The sequence below is a fragment of the Castor canadensis genome, chromosome 8, assembly GCF_047511655.1.
Source record: "Castor canadensis chromosome 8, mCasCan1.hap1v2, whole genome shotgun sequence".
NCBI lineage: Eukaryota > Metazoa > Chordata > Mammalia > Rodentia > Castoridae > Castor > Castor canadensis.
In genome coordinates, this window is record NC_133393.1 from 103482700 (window position 1) to 103502095 (window position 19396).

General features: G+C 41.1%; 1 protein-coding gene across 1 annotated transcript in view; it reads right to left on the reverse strand.

Annotated features, from left to right (window-relative positions):
• The window catches only part of Ppm1h (protein phosphatase, Mg2+/Mn2+ dependent 1H), a 273222-nt gene that overhangs the window by 38641 nt on the left and 215185 nt on the right, over nucleotides 1-19396 (reverse strand). The window contains exon 7 of the mRNA XM_074083812.1: nucleotides 386-449. Coding sequence (XP_073939913.1) covers nucleotides 386-449 — 64 coding nt within the window. The remainder of the gene's footprint in view (nucleotides 1-385; nucleotides 450-19396) is intronic.

Sequence of the window (19396 nt, forward strand, 5' to 3'; positions counted from 1 at the left end):
TCATAGTCCCAGCTGCCTCATCTACCAAATGAATATAATACAGCCAGCTTAACCTGCCTCCTAGCTTATTGTCTGATATAAAATGAGATGATGTGTGTGAAAATGGCCATGTTTAAACACTGTAAAAATTACTCAAATGTACTGGGAAGGGGAATATTTTCAAAAAATTGACTTTGGTTCCTTGTGCTCACACCCCGACCCTGCCACCCACTCTTTGGACCCCAAAGACAGGTGACCTGAAGAATGATGGATGCAATGTTCTTTTAAGCTGTCAAGGCTATAAAATCAGTGCTGCTGAGTGGAACACACAGACTGCCACAGGCTATGCAGAACAACAAGGGAACACAGCCTTGTCCTCTAAATCCAGGAAAGTACGTGCACCTACCTTCTTGCCTTCTCCATATATAAGGGGAAATTTCAAGTCATCATCTTCAATGGTTTTGTAAGCCCTGTAGGGGGATAAACAACATTTTAAAAAAGGTTTGCACTCAATTAGTGACCTTCTGCCCTGACAGAAGCTGCTAGGCACTTCATTTTCCCCAAGACCCCATCCACTCACCACACTGCCTATCTCTTTATATAGGTAAGACGCATTCTCCCTATAGAATTACGTGTATATGTGTGTATATTTTAGCAAATCAGAGAATACCAAGTCTTTATATGCTTGAAGAGGGGGAAAATAAATTGGCATATTCATAACTTGTGAGAAAGAGACATGGCTTTCTGTCCTTAGTGGCTGTATGATAAAGAAGTGACCCAGCAACAATGACTGGATTCTGGTCAATCTGCAACTGTGAGAAACAGCAGTGTTCAGAGGTGGATGGAGTGTGAAGCTGCTCCAAGAGCCAGTTTTCACCTTCAGGGGCTGTTTACATCAAAGTGGCCTCCTATCAGGATAACTGGGGATGAATGAGAGCCCATTTGACCTCAGTATGATATTCAAGGTTGGCAGAAAATTCTTTGTTTCACAATACCTTTTATTGATGGCCATTTGCCACACAGAAAGAAAATCCAGTTTATGCTTCACGGGCTTTTTCCAGACATGGTTGTCTAGATACTACTGTCAGCAAATGAAGCCCATGTCTTTCAGTTTTGCTAAGCAAGTTAAAAACAAACCAGTAAACAAGCATTGTGTCTGACTATTAGCTATTATCACCCTAGGCAAAGAGCTTCAGTTTTCTCATTATCAGTTTCCTTCTCCATAAAATGAGGATAGAACCCAGAATATAAAGAGCTTGGCACAGAGCCTGCACTTATTAAGAAGCCAAGTTAGTGGTAGCAATTACTAATATTTAGTAGATAATACTTTGTGCAATGGTTCCCCTTTCTGCAAAATGGGGGTATCACTTCTTTTTCACTGCTTAAAAAAGGAGATGCTGTCCAGAGCTGAGGATCCTCATTAATCAAACAAAGCCCCCAAAAAAGTTATTAGGCAGATTAGGTAGGTTAGGTATAGAAGTAGATGCTTTTCTAAAATAGTCTCCTGAGTACACAGAAAAAAACTAATTTATTAAATGAGTCCTACTCCCTATTTAGGCAAATAGGGAGTGAAGATGAAATAAGTAAATATATGGGAGCTCTTGATATACAAAAAAAATGCAGCCCAATTTTAAAAAGTGTACAGCCCCAAAGGAAAACCAAATACATCTTTCTTGTTCAGGAAGCTATTTGGGTAAGTTGTTCCTTCATGGGGGAGGGAAAGGGTGCAGAGAATCAGTGAAGTTTTGGCATTCAATATGCCTGGGTTTAAGTTTGGCCCTAGGAAAGTGGATGTGCCCTCTGGATCTCAGGATCCTCTTTAATCAAACAAGGCCCAAACTAGGCTCACTCCAGGCCTATAATAAGGACTAAAAAGGGGCAATGTTGTGTGGAGCTCAGAAGGCTCAGCACAGTGCATACTGAGAGTTCAAAAAGACCAGTTGTTACTGAGACTCCTGGCAAGTGAGCCCAGAGGTAATCTAGGAATCATATTTTCAAGAAAGGAACTGGAAATGCTCCCCCTGAATCTACCAAATTAACACAATGTGTAAATAGTCACTTTGATGTTTTATATACTCACATGAACTATTTTAAACACAAGTCACTTGGGGAAAAAATAAAGCTATTATTAGAATCCAGTCCAGGCATGAAGATTGACTGGATTTGTAGACCAGAGGTTCTCAACATTGGCTGCATATTGAATCACTTTCAAGGGCTTTAAAACATCCCAATGCCCAGGCAAAATCTCAGAGTAATTAAAGCAGAATCTCTGGGGGTGAGACTCAGATATCAGGGCTTTTAAAGCTTCCCAGGTGATTCCAATGTGCAGCCAAGGTCAGGATCCGCATTGGAGACAAGCATCAATGACCTCACATTGGAAGTGAGTTAAACTAAGCTCATGAGCTTGACCCATAATAAGACAGACTGCACAGCTCCAGGGAGGGAAGGAAATGGCTTGAGAAAGGCCCTGAAATAAGTATGAGCAGGACTTGAGGATGCTGTGTGGAGAGTGAGAAGACAGGTTCAGACTAAGAGGATGTGGTACAGACCATATGCACAGAAGGGCTGGCCTGGAGATCCAGGCATAGGAGTTTGGAATTGGAGAGGAGCCAGAAAGCAGCAGTTTTAGAACCAAGGACAGGAAATTACTTAGAGCTCATCAGAAATTAGCTAAGGGACCCTTAACTAGCTTGGAGAGGCAGAGGGAAAACTGTTCTCAAATGCTACCCAAGTGCAGCCTATCAAACTCTCAGGGCAGAGATCTTCAGGAGCACAAAGTCCCTGTTACACCAAGTCTAAAAAACACTCAAGTCTAAAGACACTTGGAGCTGTCACAACAAGACCAAGATAACTGTAAATTTTAGTGTTCTATTTTATCTTCTGTTTATTTATCTTCAGGAAAAATAAAAAAAAATTAAAATGACAATAAATGGAAGGTTTATTCTGTTCTTGCCAGGGTTGGAGACCTCCCTTCCCCAACAACAAATGACGAGGATAATAACTATAAAGAGAGAAAGTACAACACCGGCTCCTCCTCATTCTTTCTGGGTCCTAAGCACAGTTCATCACATAAAGATAAGTGAACTTTCTCTCACTTACAAACTCTTGAGTAACAAAGCATAAAAGAAGTAGGGCCAGGAGTGTAGTTCAGTGGTGGAGCTCATGCTTAACATGACCAAGGCCCCAAATCCCCAGCACCAAAAAATAAAGAAAAAACTTTAAGAATTAAAACTGTCCAGCTGATGAGTTTCCATATAAATTGATGACAGCTAAAAATAATAATAGCTGTGATTTACTGAGCACCTTCTACTTGTCAGACACTAGGTTTGGTATCTAAAATTCTCTCAAACACCCTGTACTATTCAGCTTACAGATGAGAGAACTGAGGCTCAGAAAGATTAAGTTATGTTCACACACCAAGTTAGTAGCTCTAAAACCACACTCAGACTTTGCCAGAAAATACACTAAAGAAATGTGTTATTAGGGCTCAGCTTTGGGAATGTCTTATTCTAGCCAGAGTCAGAAATGACCACTACCATCAACCTCTTAGTGGGTGACCAGCAAACATTTGATCAAGAAAAATGGAACTTTGGCAAATGAGGAAGGGAATTTTCTGTGAGTGGCAAAAGAACAAAAAATGATCGTGTGAGGACAAAACCAGTGGGCAGCTGGGCTTATAGAGCCTATGGGAAAGAAGGGAAAGAAGCAGCAGCAGTGATGGTCCATGTCCTCAGACTTGTGATTGCTTCCCAGGCCACTTTACCTGAGGCCACCAAGCCCTCACAGAGAATAGACCTCCCTCAAATCTATTGCATGGTTGAAGGAGCCACCCCAGCTCTGTTCACTTAGAAAGTCTGTCTACTCTTCTATTTTATTGTCCACATCTAAGTTATAGGTCTGAATTTATGCCTCCAGTTCATCCTTGGCTTCCATTCTTCCCTTTTGGGGTTGGTGAGAGGATAGTGGATATGTATGAAGCTTGAGAGTCCCAAGCACAGAGGTACTTTGGATTTGAGATGGGCAGAGAATGTCTGCTTATAGAACCAATTCCTTTTTACAAGATCCTAAGATTTTTGAAATCCTGATTTAAAAACCAAAAACCAATCAACTAAACACAATCCCCCACCCCCACAAACAACAACAACAACAACAACAAACTCTAGAAAAGCCAGATTACTCACTGATTTTAACAGTAACAACTGATTAGGGAATATTTTCAAACAGTTACTTGTAACAGGATCGCAAAACTGAAAGGCTTAGGAAACATTTTTAGAATACTTAGTTTTGGTCAATTCCTTTATGAATATTTATGAGACCAATTGACAAAAGGACAAGATGAGAAATAAATGCAAAACCTTTTAAAAAGGGCAATTAAAATCTTGACTTCTCTAACTCAGAGGCATTATTTTCAGAAGTTTCCATTAATTTTTTTAAAGTAATAGTTTCTCTTGTAATGCTATTGAAAAACAACAAAACAAGTCACTATTGGCCTGGACAAACTGGAAGGAGATGCTCAGCACTGAATGAGATCCACAGGCCAGTAAGTCCTGCACCCAAGTGTAGAATCCCCTTCTAAAACACCTCTTGAATTGACACAGATCTGTACTTCAACACCTCTTCTAATGGACTGCTGCAGATAGTCGTTGACCTAGGAACTTCACAGTACATAATGTCAGCCCATGTAAGGCGAGAATAGAGTTGGGAAATTCTTTAAATTGACCCAAACCCATTGATACATATGGTGTGTTTTGTGGGAAAAAAATGAAATAAATTCAGTATCTTTACTGCTTGAAAGCTCTGCAAAAGATCTATTTCAAACTTTCCTCTTCCAAGTTCTTGCAACTATTTTTCACAGTATCAGGGAGACTATAAGAACAAATATTAAACCAAGCACTACATACTGTAGTAGGGCCCTCTGGGGATTTTTTAACTTGTCAGAGACCTCAAAGAATGGCACTTACGATGTGATCCAAATAAGAATAAAATTAAAATTTCTTTTGATTTGGATCTTGTTCTTTTTAGAAAATTAATGAGAGCTAGGTATAGTGGCACATACCTATAATCCCAGCACTTGGGAGGCTGAAGCAGGAATGTGAGTTCCAGGCCAGCCTGACCTACATAGCAAGACCATGTCTCAAAAAAATGAAATGTACATGTGTGTTTTACAGTCATAGATTGAGACTATGAATGCAGACAAAGAAACAAAACACCAACAAACAAAATAGGCCACAGCCTATATGAAAAAAGACCTGGAAAGGTTTGTTTTTGGCTCATTGCCTCTTCTAGTTTATATAGATACAGTGGATATTTTACTCTGGAGGACTCCATTGCTCTTGTTAATTTTTCTTGTAATTATAGTCCATTGTTCTAACCTACTGACAGCTTTCTGAATTCAGATCCTCTCATCAAAATATCAGCTCTCCTATGCTGTATCATGTTAAATTTGATAAGAACTTTTCCATCTTTATCTAGATCACTGAAAAAAAAAAAAGCTAAATGGAATTAAGCCACTTTAGATCTTCTTGCAGGATAAGCTACCCAGACAAGAGGTGTTATTAACATTTCTTGGAGGTTTGTGGAGGCAAATGTATGCAATTTGAAAAATCACATTTCATACTGTAGTTCTGTCTCATGAAAAAAATTTTTTAAACTATAATTTTTCTTTTAATACAAACAATAGATGGTAAAAAGCTAATCAGAACCTTATCTGGTAGAAATCAGGCACTGAAGGTAGGCTCAAAAGTAGAGGATGGGCAGTAAGATATTAATGCTTAAAATGGGCATACTTAGGATTTTTTTTTTTAAAAAGGGCTGACGAAAAATGAATGATCCAGGTAGACACTGTCTTCATGAACTGTGACTGGGGATACCTTTCAAACTATCCCCAGTATAGGAAGCAACTTAACTAAACCATTATCCACTCTGGGTTTCTCTACCTTGTCCAAAAGGCTAAGAGAAGAAATGATCAGATTTCTTACAAAGTCAAAATATATCCACATGCACTATTTTCCTGATCAAGCAACCTAGAAGCACTATCCAAAAAGGAAATATTACTAATTGAACCTGACTTATTAGTGAACCCAAGATTGTTCCTCTGATTCTTTCACCTCTACCTTCATCAAATTCCTCTTACTTTGAAGGAAAGAGAGGGACTTACTGTTCCCACTTCAGTCCTACCCTTCTGGGCTAAAGTTCTGTCTCTGCCACAAGTCAGTGCTTTGCATCCCAGACTTCCAGGACCTCCTGTCACAGTTCCTGATGACATCAGCTTAGGCTCAGGATGTTTTTCTACTCTTTCTCTTGATGTTTTCTTCAACAACTTCATGGATTTTGATGGTGCTTTGGGAATCATGGCTTTATAACTCCTGTCTCCTTCCTGATTACCTTCTCTGTTCTTCATTTGCACCCTGGTTTTGTGGGCTGCACCCAGAACACCCCTCATCTCTGAAATTCCATTCTGAACTGTCCTCCCTCTCTTACTCCTTTCTTGTGGCTCTTGGGCCATAGCCCTATTTGAACTACTTTTTGGCTATACTTCTTCCTAATCCAGCTTCTACTTGTGATATTGATTCTTTACTTGCTAGCAGCCTAGAATTCCTCACTCTCTTGATTGTTTTACTAATGCAATAGGAACTAAGTATTTTGTTTATTAACATTAGTCCAAATACTTTCACCTCTACCTTCAAAACAAAACCAGAATCAGAAGTTTTGAATTCCTACATGTCACCAGAAGCATCATCTCTTTCTACATGATTGCAGATGACTCACTAGGCCTCCCTGTGGTAAACTAGGCAACAGGCAATGGTGATAGGACAGTGTCATGAAAGGGTGTTGAACACTGTTAAGATTTGTCTCTCTCTGTTCTCAGAGTAACCATAGTAATTGTTTTGAGATATCAGATCATGACACTACCCTATTCTTGCCCTCCAATGGTTTCCCATCATATTGTAAAGCCATCTTTAAAATTGCTCCCTTTCCCCAAATTTCCCTTCACTGATTTATTTTCCTCCATAGCATCTTCCATGTCTAACAGTTAAAGTATTCTGCTTCTTTCCCGTGTTTCTCTTCTCTACTGTTAGCCTACTCCCTTAGGTTGTATGAGGGCAGAGATTGTGGTTTTGGTACCTGTGGCATTCCTGGTACTGTCATTGGTACCAAAGAAATACGTGATTGATCAAGCAAATCAATGAATACTGCCTTCCCCAAAGAGGCTTTACATATTTTCTTATTTTATGCATGTGTACAGAGCAAAGGCAAAGAGCCTCTTTGCTTTCTCTTTCAGCTCTTCATGTCTTGGAAGTGCTGGGCTCCTGCTGATCCTGTTTCATAAACAAAGAAAAGGCACACACCTTTCTGGTCTCTGGCTTGCCAGCTCTGTTCTGCTCCTTGCAGTCACAGATATTCTCTGAACACCTGAACTTGAGAGTCCCCATGTGGCTACATGGATGTCTTTTCACCTGTCTCATGAGTACCAAGTATAGCTAGGACTCCTTTGCCATGAACACATGTCTCTGGGTCATTTTTGTACTGTTCTTCAGAAAAAGCTTTTCTCGTATTTTCAGCTTGGCTGGGTGATCTGCTAGCAAACCACAACCATTTATCTCACTTGAATCCACCAATCCACCATCATTACTCCCCAACTTAAAATTCTCTATTGGCTTTCCATTATCTTATGTATAACCCAACTACCAGACCCTTCTTGATCTGGTCTTCATGCTCTTGGACATCTACCCCTATGCTGTGCTCTTGGAACCCTGCTTTGTTGGTGTTTCTGTAACAGTAACATGGAACTCATTCCTTCTGCCTGGGCTCTTCTTCTCCCAGATGCTCCCCAGCTGGTTACTAGGCATCGTTGAGAAAAGCCTTCCCTAACTACTCATAAAAGTATGGTGCTTCTTGCTCCCACTAACCCCATTTCAGCTTCTAACAGCACTTACACAACACATCTAAAACCAGCTTGTGTATTAATTTGTTTACTGTTTACAAAGGCAGGAATTTTTCTTTTAGGTTCTGCTCTATCCTTGTATTTACATTGTGTAGGCACACTGTGAAGATAATGTTTAGTTATAGCTAAACATCTGAATAGATTAATGAAGGCTGGACCTTCTCCCTCAGCATGTGATCTTTCCTCTAAGATATAGCATGGTCTTAGTGTCTCCATTTACCTAATATTATCAAGCTTTTCTTTGGCTGAAAATCAGAACTAAGTCCTATCAGTGATAACTATGACTTTTGTTTATCTCTTTAAATTAAAATTTCATGTCCTCTTTTTCACACATACTTTTCTTTTTTCTTAATAGTATTGGTGTTTGAACTCAGGGCTTTGTGCTTGCTAGGCAGGCAGTCTACCTCTTGAGCTATGCCTCCAGCTATCATTTATATATTAATAGATAGTTACAAAGTAATAAAATACCATTTATGATCCTCTTGCCTATTACTTTCCCCAGATAATTATCAAGTACCACCTCAGAATGGCAGTTTTAAAAATTACAGCTGTTATACAAAGTACATGGTGTTACCAAGACAATGTTCTTCCATATAACCCAGTTTAAAGGCAAGTTTCCCACGTAAGAAAATTCTTCCTAGGCCAGACATAGTAGTGCACACCAGTTGTCCCATCTACTTGGGAGGCAAAATCAGGAGGAAGACTTGAGCCAGGAGTATAAGGCCAGCCTAGGCAACAGATGGAGATCCTGCTTCAAAAATGAAGAAAGAAAGGGGAAAGAAGAGGGAGTGAAAGAATTAAAAGAGGAGGAGGAGGAAGAGGAAGTTCTTCCTAGTTTTTTCTGGGTATCTCCATCCCAAGCCAGAGCCTCCACTCCAACTTCTTTCCACACAAGCCAGGAACCCAGAGTTCACGCTTGGGCGTCATCCACATAGACTATTTCCCACGATCTCTCTTTTCTCCTAAGTCATGAACTTTCACTAGGAAGAGGAATAGAAAAATTACTTGTGTCCCTCGGTCTTAATTTCCTTAGCAGTACTTCAAAGTCATTTAAAAAGAATATGATCCCTTCTGGAGGACTAAAAGGACTCTTTCCCTTTGGGAACTGCATAATCTCGACAGTCCTCTCACACAGTTCTAAGGACATGAACAAGTGAGTCACATTCTTCCACTAACCTCTTGGATGCCTCTCCTCCCCTTGGGATCTTTCTTCCTGGACTCTCTTTTCCCTCTTGGCAGGGCAAGCTGGAGTCAGAGGTTTGAAGTCACATTGTAATCCTCACGTGAACCAGTTGCATGAACTTGGAAAGGTCCTGAAACTTCCCTGATCTTGCTTCTTTAGCTAGATACTTCATAGGATAGCTACAAATACAACTGGGAAAGTCCTTTAGGAAGGACAAGATGCTGTTTAATTGTGAGTTGTGGCTATTAAGGTCATAAAAGCCTTCATTCTTTTTAAAAAAATTTTTTTTGGCTTTTATGAGACAGTATAGAGTGTGGACTCAAACTTACAATCTTCCTGCCTTAGCCTCCTAAGTGCTGGCATTACAGTTGTGCACCACTGCATCTAGCCTCATCCTTTCTTCAATGCAGATGTGGAGTCAAACATCTGTCTACCAAAGGCAGAAGACATAGCACATGGCCTTAGAAAACAACTTCTTGCTAAGCAAAACCAACCAAATTTAACCCCTTTCTACCACTGTTAATGATATCAAAGCATGAAAGAGAATATGCCTTTAACTTTATCCAGAAAAGTCCATTGTTCTGCTCTAATGTGAAGCCTGAGTGACAGAGAAGAATGCCTAACAGCTAGCAACCTAAAGGGAATAATACTGTTGGGTTAATTTGAAATAGTCTCAAATGGAGATTGTTTTTTTTCTGCTCAAGAGTCTTGTTTACCCTCACAGCAGAAACCAACTCCCAGCCTGGCACAGGTGCTTTTCACAGGGGCTGAGCAGGCTTGGATGGAGGATGTGGGCAGAAGCATCCTGGTCTTGGATCCCTACTCTTGTCTTCCTGTAACAAAATCTCAACAGCAGCTTGAATCCCAGGAGATCCATGAGACAAGAGAACCCTGGTCTGGCCAGGTTAGGAATAGATACATGCCTGGAGCCCAAATGCCACTGGTAGCTTTTAAGAGCTTGGCATGACCCAAGGTAAGCAATTCTGGAACCTGCAGAGGCTCTTCCCTGACCTGCCAACTTTCCTTGATCCCCACACCCACCCTCATCAGACCTTCCTGGAAAAAGCAACATGGGACTGGCATCCACTTTGTGCTTCCTTTTTTTCTACCAGCCTCTTATTTCCAAAGGAATCAAGACCAGAGCCTGAACACAGAGCTCCAGAAATGGGGGCTGCTTCCTGTTTGTGGAAGTGGCCCTACTGGGCAGCCAGCACTCCCCCTCATGGCCTGAGTGTGCATGTGCACATCTCTTTTAAGGTCACACAAGATTTTGGCATTTGAGGAGGTCTTACTATTAGTTTTGAAATGTTGTCATTGAAGAGCTTTTATCCTCCCTGGCTTCAAAGATTCACATTTAAAATATTCTCAGAAATTTCTTAAGTTTGCCTGAGGATGGAAATTTAGTATGTAGGACAGACGGACCTAAACTATCAGGGGCAGGGAATCTAATGTAAGGGTAGAGTTAGGAGTGAGGATAAGTCTCCAGGAGAATCTTGAGAGGTTGAGAAATATCCTATATTCAGCAGGTTAATTTGGGGTGTAAAGTATTCTTCATAATGTTTTTTATCAGGTTCAACTTCCCTGACACAAGCTCACCATTGCACAGCAGGCTACAGTTATCTGCAGATCTCAGTTGGAGGGGTCATATTTGACTCAGTGGGATCCTGAATTTATGTACTAGTAGCTAGTTTTAGTAGGTATCTCAATTATATGATCTCTGGGAAAGTTCTCAGGTGGAGTCAATTCAAGGCTTTCCAAACAAATGCTACCTTGTTTCCTTCCTTTGGTCCCTGGAGTGTCTTTTAAATGAGATGAAGTCTGTAGGTGCTAAGCTATGAACAAGTTCATGTGTTTCTGCTAAAGAAGTGCAACAGTTGGATCCTGGTGCATAGAGTCTGTTTAATTTGTCAGAGTGTGATTCATATTTGGTAATAAACTGAAGAGGGCTGATGGCATTCTAACTTATGCATACCCGGTTACAAGTGATGAGAGAAGTAACTTTCCCATCTCCTTAGTCACATGAAAGGGGGAGCCTGCTGGCCTTCTCTCCAGGGAAACTTTCCATAATGGAGTTTAAGCTCTAATCCTTGAGGAAATCTCTTGCTTAGCTAAACTGACCCAAAGTATCTGGGAAAGTGCCCATCTCTTCTCTTCCCCCATCAGCATGCTTGAGCCAGATTCTGCCTGGAGTTCAGCAGATGGTAGCCATTTTCCCCTTTTGGCCTAAAGACTTCTCTTCCTCCCACCAGGCCCATGGATGTCAGCAAGAGACAACAGACTTTCATTTTACTGGTCTTTGTTCTCTGGGTAGTCAAATATATCACAGCAGGTTTCAGACTTTGGGCCCAATGGTAAGAAATATTTCAATTTTGTTAACCCAGTGTACATGTAAATATATTGTAAGTAACAATATTTCCTCTTACATGTGATATACCTTTTGGTATGATATTTTTATTCTATGCTATTTAATTTGTTGAAAATGCATATACTAAATCGATTTCACAACCCACTAATGGGTTCCTACCCACAGTGAAATTTTGGGTAAAGGAACAGAATCTGCTCTTAGTAGCTTCCAAGTTAGGAGCTTAGGCTTGTCAAAGCAGATCAAAGCAATGGGCTCTACTGGACACATTCCTAATATTTGCTGAAAACCTATCTGGTGCCAGGCCTGGCAGAGGTATTCAGTATATGAAGTTAAATAAAGTAAAGGTCATCTTGACTCATAGGCCCAACTTTAGTAGAGGAAAGGGTTCATACTTTTAGAAGAAAATGCTTCAAACCAGCTGTTTGAAAAATAGAACCATGCATGCAAAACAGAATCAATAATATTTTGGCATAAAACATTCTGAAAGACTCTTAGGAAATTCAAGATTTAGAAATATTTCTGACTCACTATCCTCTTGGTGTGCATTAGCACTTGGCTAGGAGAGCTTCATATTCTAATCAATAGCAGTAGATCTCCCCAAGTGTTTGAATTATAGACTCTTACTTTATGAGCACACAAATGGGGAGTGATTTCTGCTTTCTCAGGGACCATTCATTCTGAAACAAACACGAATTTCATTGACATTGGCCTTTTATATTCCATGAGACCAAGTCAGTACATACAAATCAAGAGATGACCAAAATTGACCTTACAGCCACAAATGACATCAAGAAAATAGCAAATAGATTGTTAGTTACAGACAGAGTTCCCACTGCACAGGCCATTTCCTCTGTGCTAGACCTTGCAGCCTTCATGTATAAAGCTTCTTCTATTCTGGCCATATAAGTATTTGTATCATGGAACACAGAGTCCTACAGAAGCCCCTAGGAGAAGTCACACTTGGGACTCTACCCTATGTCACATCTTTTAACTTTCCATTAAAGTGTCCTTGAATGGGCAACATCATACAGGGCAAAGCTCAAGCGCCTCAAGTAAATATCAATGCTTTTCAAGTCTTCTGTTGTATCTTAAAGAACCATGGAAATTTTGCATAAGCCTACACATTATCAACATTTAACACACAAAATAGCCCCTCTCTCAACTCCTGAAATTTTCAGGTGAAGTACATTTATCCTGTAGATTCTCATCTTCTTCAGGAATCTGCTGCTATTCCCCAGGGAAAAGCCATAGGCCTGGGTGACAGTTGTCAACATACCACACTTGGCTTCTACATCAAGGTGGCCCTAGTTTTCAGAGGGTAAAGGCAGCAACTGTTCAACTCTGCTATTACCCTACTCCTAATTCTAATCACCCAACATTTATGGCATACTCACTTTGCTCCAGGTACTGTCCTAAGCAACTATGTTCTTTACATTCTTATAACAACCCTAAGGTACATGTGGACATATCCTCATTACACAAATAAGAACATGGAGGAGTAGAGAGTCCACACATTAGAAACAACAGAAGTCAAGCTCATGTCCAGGTTTGCTCCAAGCACATTATGGTCTTTTCTTTGCCCGTCCCTGAAAAGATGTTAATTTGTATAAATATCACAAAATGGCCCAATATACAAAAGAATGTTTAACTATTTACCTCCTTCCTCAGACTAAATTATAAAAATTTTGAAAAGTCCAACCTTCCTTTCAAGTTTTTATAGTGGTGAGCTACACAGAAGTCTAAGTGTCTATCACAGTATTAGACTTTTTCTTCTCTTAATAATATAACTGTACAGAGTCACTGTTGAGTTAAATTTAATGTGAGGTTTGGCTTTCAAATTGTTTGAGTGCAATAAGTTGAGAAACTTCAAATCTTCAAAATTAGGCACCAGATTTCCAAAGGGTGATCCAGGGCAAACCAAAGGATTAGGCAACAAAGCAGGAAGTAGGGGGTGTGGGGTGGGTATCGTATGCTGAGTATGAACAGAAATGAGAAATCAGCAAAGTTAAGTGCCCTCAGAAGCCTAGGCTCTTGACTTATCTGATATACATATACCTGGGCTGAGGTCTGGACTACCTAGATTATGGGAAAAAGCATCAATGAAGAAAGAGAGACTTAACTTGATTCTAATACACTATTGGCACCTGAGGTTTTATCACCACTGTTAGTCTGTATCATCCACTGCTACTGGCCCTTTCTGAACACATTCCCTAGTTTATTGCAGGTGGGCAAAGAGGTTCCCAAGCGACAGCAACTGAATGACCAGTGGCGAAGACAGTGCCTGTTATAGAGCTAAGGATGGTTGGTCCCTACTTAGTCAGTCACTTCCATAGTCAAGGGCAGCTCAAGATCACTGTTTAAAGATATATAGGAGTCACCTGGGGTACTTTTAAAAATGAAGATTCCAGGATTCTCATTTAGCACATGAGATAGAGTCTAGAAAGTTTTGAATAATCACCACAGATGGCAAAGTTTCACTGTGGGTACACATTCCTCTATCAGTTTTGTATGGAACTATAATCACTAATTTATGGTCCTGACCTCATACTAGACTATAAGCATCATGAAGGCAGGCACTAGTCTACTCTTTTTATCTCTAGTACTCAACACAGTAAACATCTGGTTTACTGAGCAAATAATGATTGAAACAGGTCATCCCACAGAGCTGAAGCCCTGTGCTTTGTCCTTTAGTTATTAGCACAATGCACAGAATTTGATTCACCCTGGCAGATATACAAGGTTGATTCAATCCTAGTGGAATCTGAACCCAGCATTTGACATCTGTTATTGCCTTTGCTACAGCAACAAGGAGAACAAAAAGTGAATGTGCTACCCTCCCTTCCTTCATGAGCCTTCTGAAGCTTCCCATATGATCTGATCACAACAAAAAAGAGGGACAGTTGAAAAATAACACACTAATGCTATGACTTGGATCTTAAATATACTCCAAAAGCTCATGTGTGTGTTTGGGCTTTGACCCCAATGCAGCACTATTCATAGGCAGGGCTTTTGGGAGGTGACTGGATTATGAGGGCTCTAACTTCATCAATGGATTAACCCATTGATGAATTCATAGCTTAACAGTCTGCTAGGAAGCAGTGGAAACTTCAGGTGGTAGGGAATAATTGAAGGAAGTCACTAGGGGCATACCCTTGAGGGATAGATGTGGTCCCCAGTCCTTTCCCTTTTCTCTTTCTCTGCTTCCTATCTGCTACGAGGTAAGCAGCTTTCCTCCAAAGTGCATTTCTGTCCTAAAGTTCTGCTTCATCACAAGCCTAAAAACAACCAGGCCAAGAGACAATAGACTGAAACCTCTCAAATCATGAGCCAAAATAAATCTTTCCTCCTATTATCTCAAGTATTATGTCACAACAATGGAAATTTGACTAATACATGGCCCTTAAAATACTCCTAGCTTTTTTTTTTTACCCCCTTTTCAGTACTTACAGAAAGATTTGCACTCAGTTCTTCAGTAAGAGGCAGACACAAAACCTTATCCTTCCTCTAAATAAGTCTTTGATGAGCTTATCTGAAGGTAAGAGGTGAATGATGGTAAGACTGGATCTTCAGGGTCTGGAATAAGGGTCTCCAGATCTCTGGATGACTTCTTGGGGGCAAGTCCAAATTCTAGGGGTTTTAAATCTGTATCCCTAATGATTCTGATGAAGAGGCTCCCAAGACACAGTGGGTTAGCATTTCTAGGGGACTGTCAGCTTGAAACTGACATTACTTCTCTGAAACTTAGTGGGCAGGAAAAAGAAAAACAACTTATGAAACTCTGATAAAACTGAAATATTCTAATTGGAGTGGTGCTGGATATAGGTAAAAGTTTCCTTGACAGGCTTGTAAGGTATCTGGAAAACCTGCAGGAGAGTTAGGATACTAGTTTCTCCGGAATTTCCTTAAACTAGGGTCCTAGACAGAGGCTGAAGATGGTCCGTATGTCCTTCTCACTGTACTGTCAGCTCTATATTTCTTCTTTACTACATGTCTTTTTCATACTTTACAGAGGTATAGTGCTCTTAAGGATGAGAAAATAGAATGGAGCTTGTTCTTGCCATCCTTAGCATGGCATTCAAAGTTCCTCAGGGGTTGACTCTAATCTACGTGCTGAGTTAAATGGTTAGCTTCATGTACACCCCTGTTCTATGCCCTCACTTCCTCTTACACATCATTTATGCAAAGCTCCCACCAGGATTGTTTTCACACCTACATAACTGGGTGAGGAAGGTTAAAACACTGAAATCCTTCTATCCCAGCCTTCCTGGCTGGTAAATGACTGCTCAAGCCCAGTGAATGTCCTCCATCTGCTGCTCTGGGCCCTTCCTGGAGTCCCTATGATGTAATGGTCAATAAAGGATTAATGCCTGGCACAGCATGGGACATCCTGCTGCATCCCAGATGAGCATATTACTCCATGCTGACCATTAAAACATTGTGAGTATTACCTCTATAATCCACAATTCCCAAAATACACATCCTACTTTATCCATCTGGGCTTCTGCTTGGGCTGTGCCCTTTGTTCGAAGTGTCCATCCTGAAACCACTCTCCTGATTATGGTCTTTGGTTTAAACACAACCTTCATGAAGCCATTCCTGACCTCAATCTCCCCTCTCAAAAACAACCATTTCCTCTACTACTACCACGGACCTTTTCTATAAATTCTTTTTGGTAACCCCTGTATTTTGTCTTGCTTTTCTTATCTCACCAGTTCCAGTAGATCTATTTTCCCCACTGCTGAGATTTTAAGAATAGATTCAAAGGTAAAATGGTATTGTTCAGTAAATTTTCAGAAAGCCAGTCCTGGGCCATCTAATAATCTTATGGAGACTAACATGGTTCTATGTGATTAGCTGCCTCCTACAAGAGGACAAGTGCTGGCTATTAAGGGGTTTAGTGCTCCAGATCCTTGGGTATGGCTCTGGAGGGTTGTGGGGGGGCACATTAGTAGGTCCAGCATCTTGAACCAAGAAGGCAGACATAAAGTCAGAGTGCAGACCAGCAAATAGCCCCATAAAACAGAAAGCACCATACCAATTAATGCCCAGGGAGGGAGGGGCTGGCATGAGACTTCTTGGCAGTATTGATGGTGTCTCTTCTCACACATTAGAGCTCTCCCTCATCTATGCTGAGCCCATTTCTTCACCTGCCCTGCTGTGGGACAGACCTGCCAGGCACAGGTAGCCACTATATCTTACTCTTGTTTCAAACACTTGAATCTCTAGCTGCCTTTCTTTTACTGTTTGTTTTCTAGCTTATTATCTTGGGAAACAAGCGCCTCAATACATGCTAGATATAAGCATCCACATTCTTCTACTATCCACAACATCTAAGGATTATGTCTATTATACTATTAGACATTCATCCAGTGCTTACTATAGGGCAGGCTTTTTATTTAAAAATCCTAACTACTATCAGTTATTATAAATTAGCCTGATTTACAGGTGGGGAAACCATGACTGAGAACAATGACATTATTTGCCCAAGCCACATATTTGGAGACTGATCCAGCCAGGCAGACTGGTTTCATCATTCATGCTCTTAATACCACCTGATGCAGCAGGTATCCAATAAAGGTTTCCCAAATTTTAAAGAGTATCCCAGGGATTAGTGACCCAATGGATATTGGCTGCTTGAACAGGGATTTCTGCAAGCACTTGATATTCTAAAATTTTCCTAGATGACTTGGAGCTATGTTACTACCACATGTATAATGCATACCCACAGACACCAGTCATGGCGGGAGAGATGAGTGGTAGATACACTCTGCTTAACAGCATGTGGATCAGTACAGGCAAATGCTCAAAGGGCCTAAGGAAAAAAGAAAGGCTTGGAAGTATTCTGACCACTTTAGGAATGATAAGCTTGCAGTTCTCATGGAGCAGAGACGTGAGGGTGTGTATGTGGACATGTATGTACAGGGTGGAGTGCTCAATCAATAGGGAGTGAACTTTTCTTTCTCCTCCCTGTGGCCTGAAAAAGCCTGCCTGTCTTGGCTTGCAACCATTTGCAAAGACCCCATAGCTTCTCTTGGCCTCCTGCATGGGGCAGGAGTGGGGAGTCATTCATCACTGTCAGGAGATGTGCTACACACAGCAGGGCAGGCTTTCTTCCCTGCTGCTTCTGCAGCCAGAGCTGCAAATTTTGAAAAGATGCAGAACATGCACATTGTAAATAACCACTCATCATCTTGGCTCTGTGAGCCCGGGAGAAGTCCCTTCCCATGTGGGGCTGACCCATTCTGACTGCAGCTCCAACCCCCACTGGAACTTGGAACAAGAGGACACTAGGGCTGCCTATTTCCTGCCCCAGCCAATTTTATTCTGGATAATCTCTTCAGGTTTGGGGTTAAAATTCTCTGAAATGAAACCCCCCTCCTTCTCCTCAAACTCAGATTTTCAGATTGCTTTCAGCAATCAGACTACTGCCAAGGTGGCCCATAATCATTAAATTATGAAAACATAAGTTTCTGGGAGGAAATGAATACCAGGTTTCACTAGGGAAAGGCATGCTTTCTTGTGAAGTAATTATAAAATTAAAATGTGATATTTCTGAGTCTAAAAAGCCTCCCAGCGTGGTCTGTGGCACAACAGTAAAGTCAGGATTTGCACTGGGGTGGGACTGAGGAATCCTTCTGTGCCCCTCTCCCCAACCAAATGCCAGCCAGACACATCTGCAGGTAAATTTCCAAAGATTGGGTTAAGAGTGATTAAAACCAAAAGGAAGGAAAAGTACAGAGTTTGGATTTTCAATTACTTTTTTAAACTCAAGAGTCGAGCTGTTAGAAAATGCAGGCTTTCCAAGTAAGACTAATAATACTGAGCTAATTAGACCCACAGGCATGGCTAACATATACATTCAGGGCCCAAAGAGAGGCTCTGTCCCTTTAAAAACTCCTCAGGATCAGTGGAAAAGCTAATGAGGAGTGTCAGTTGGGGAAGCTTTATTAGGTGGTCCTACGGAAGATGAAGCCTGGGGTTTGGTTAACAGGCCTTCTGTGCTTGATTCAATAAATCAATTTGTATTAAATGCATGTGCAACTCTGGAGTTGGCTTCACAGAGCATTCTGTGGCATTTCTCAATTTGCTCATCCATTTCCCTGTTCGCCTACCTGAGCCTGTTGGCAGAGGGTATTGAAGAGAATTTAAAAAATAAATAAATAAAAACAAGCTGTATCTATAATATTTGTAAAACTTGGCCACACTTGGGTTTGCCTCCAGTAAGTTTCACTCTCCAGAAAACATCTGGATTGTTGGTTAGAAGCGCAAGGCTATGGGATTGTACCTTTCATTGCTGAGCTGGGCTCTAGGCTTCAGACAGAGAATAAAGGTCACCCCAAACAGAATGGAAAGGCTTGGAAGGGAAGTTGCTTTTTAATCAGATTCTCAGGGTCTGAAATACTTTGCAAGAAGTAAAAGGAAAAGCAAGAAGAAGGAAACTGCCAACGGCTGGTTATCAGTCCAGGGGGCAGCAGGGAGTAGCTAGGGGGTGTTGCTGAGAAATGTACTACAGAGAGGGAGGTGACTGGGGTAGATGAAGTGGGTCTCCTTTCATGGTCAGCAGGATACAGTTTCTCTTCTCAGCTGCCCAATGAGTGACAGCTGGAGAAGGGTCAGTCATTCTTAACACAACATGGATGCCTCTAGAGGATCTGGAAGATGGAGAGACGCTCATCCCCCAGTGAAGCCAGACTGAAGCTGACTCAGTCTGCTCCGGTTGGCCTACAACCTTCAGTATCCCTGCCTGAGCTCAGCTTTTTAAAACCTGTGCTGTTGGATGTTCAGTTACAGACAGCTTCTTGCACCATACCACAGCTTCACTCTCACCCATCATTCAGACCACAGACCTTTCTTCTGTGATGATGGAAAAATTCTGATCTACAGCATCCAGTTCAGCAGCCAGTAGCCACATGTGGCTTCTGAG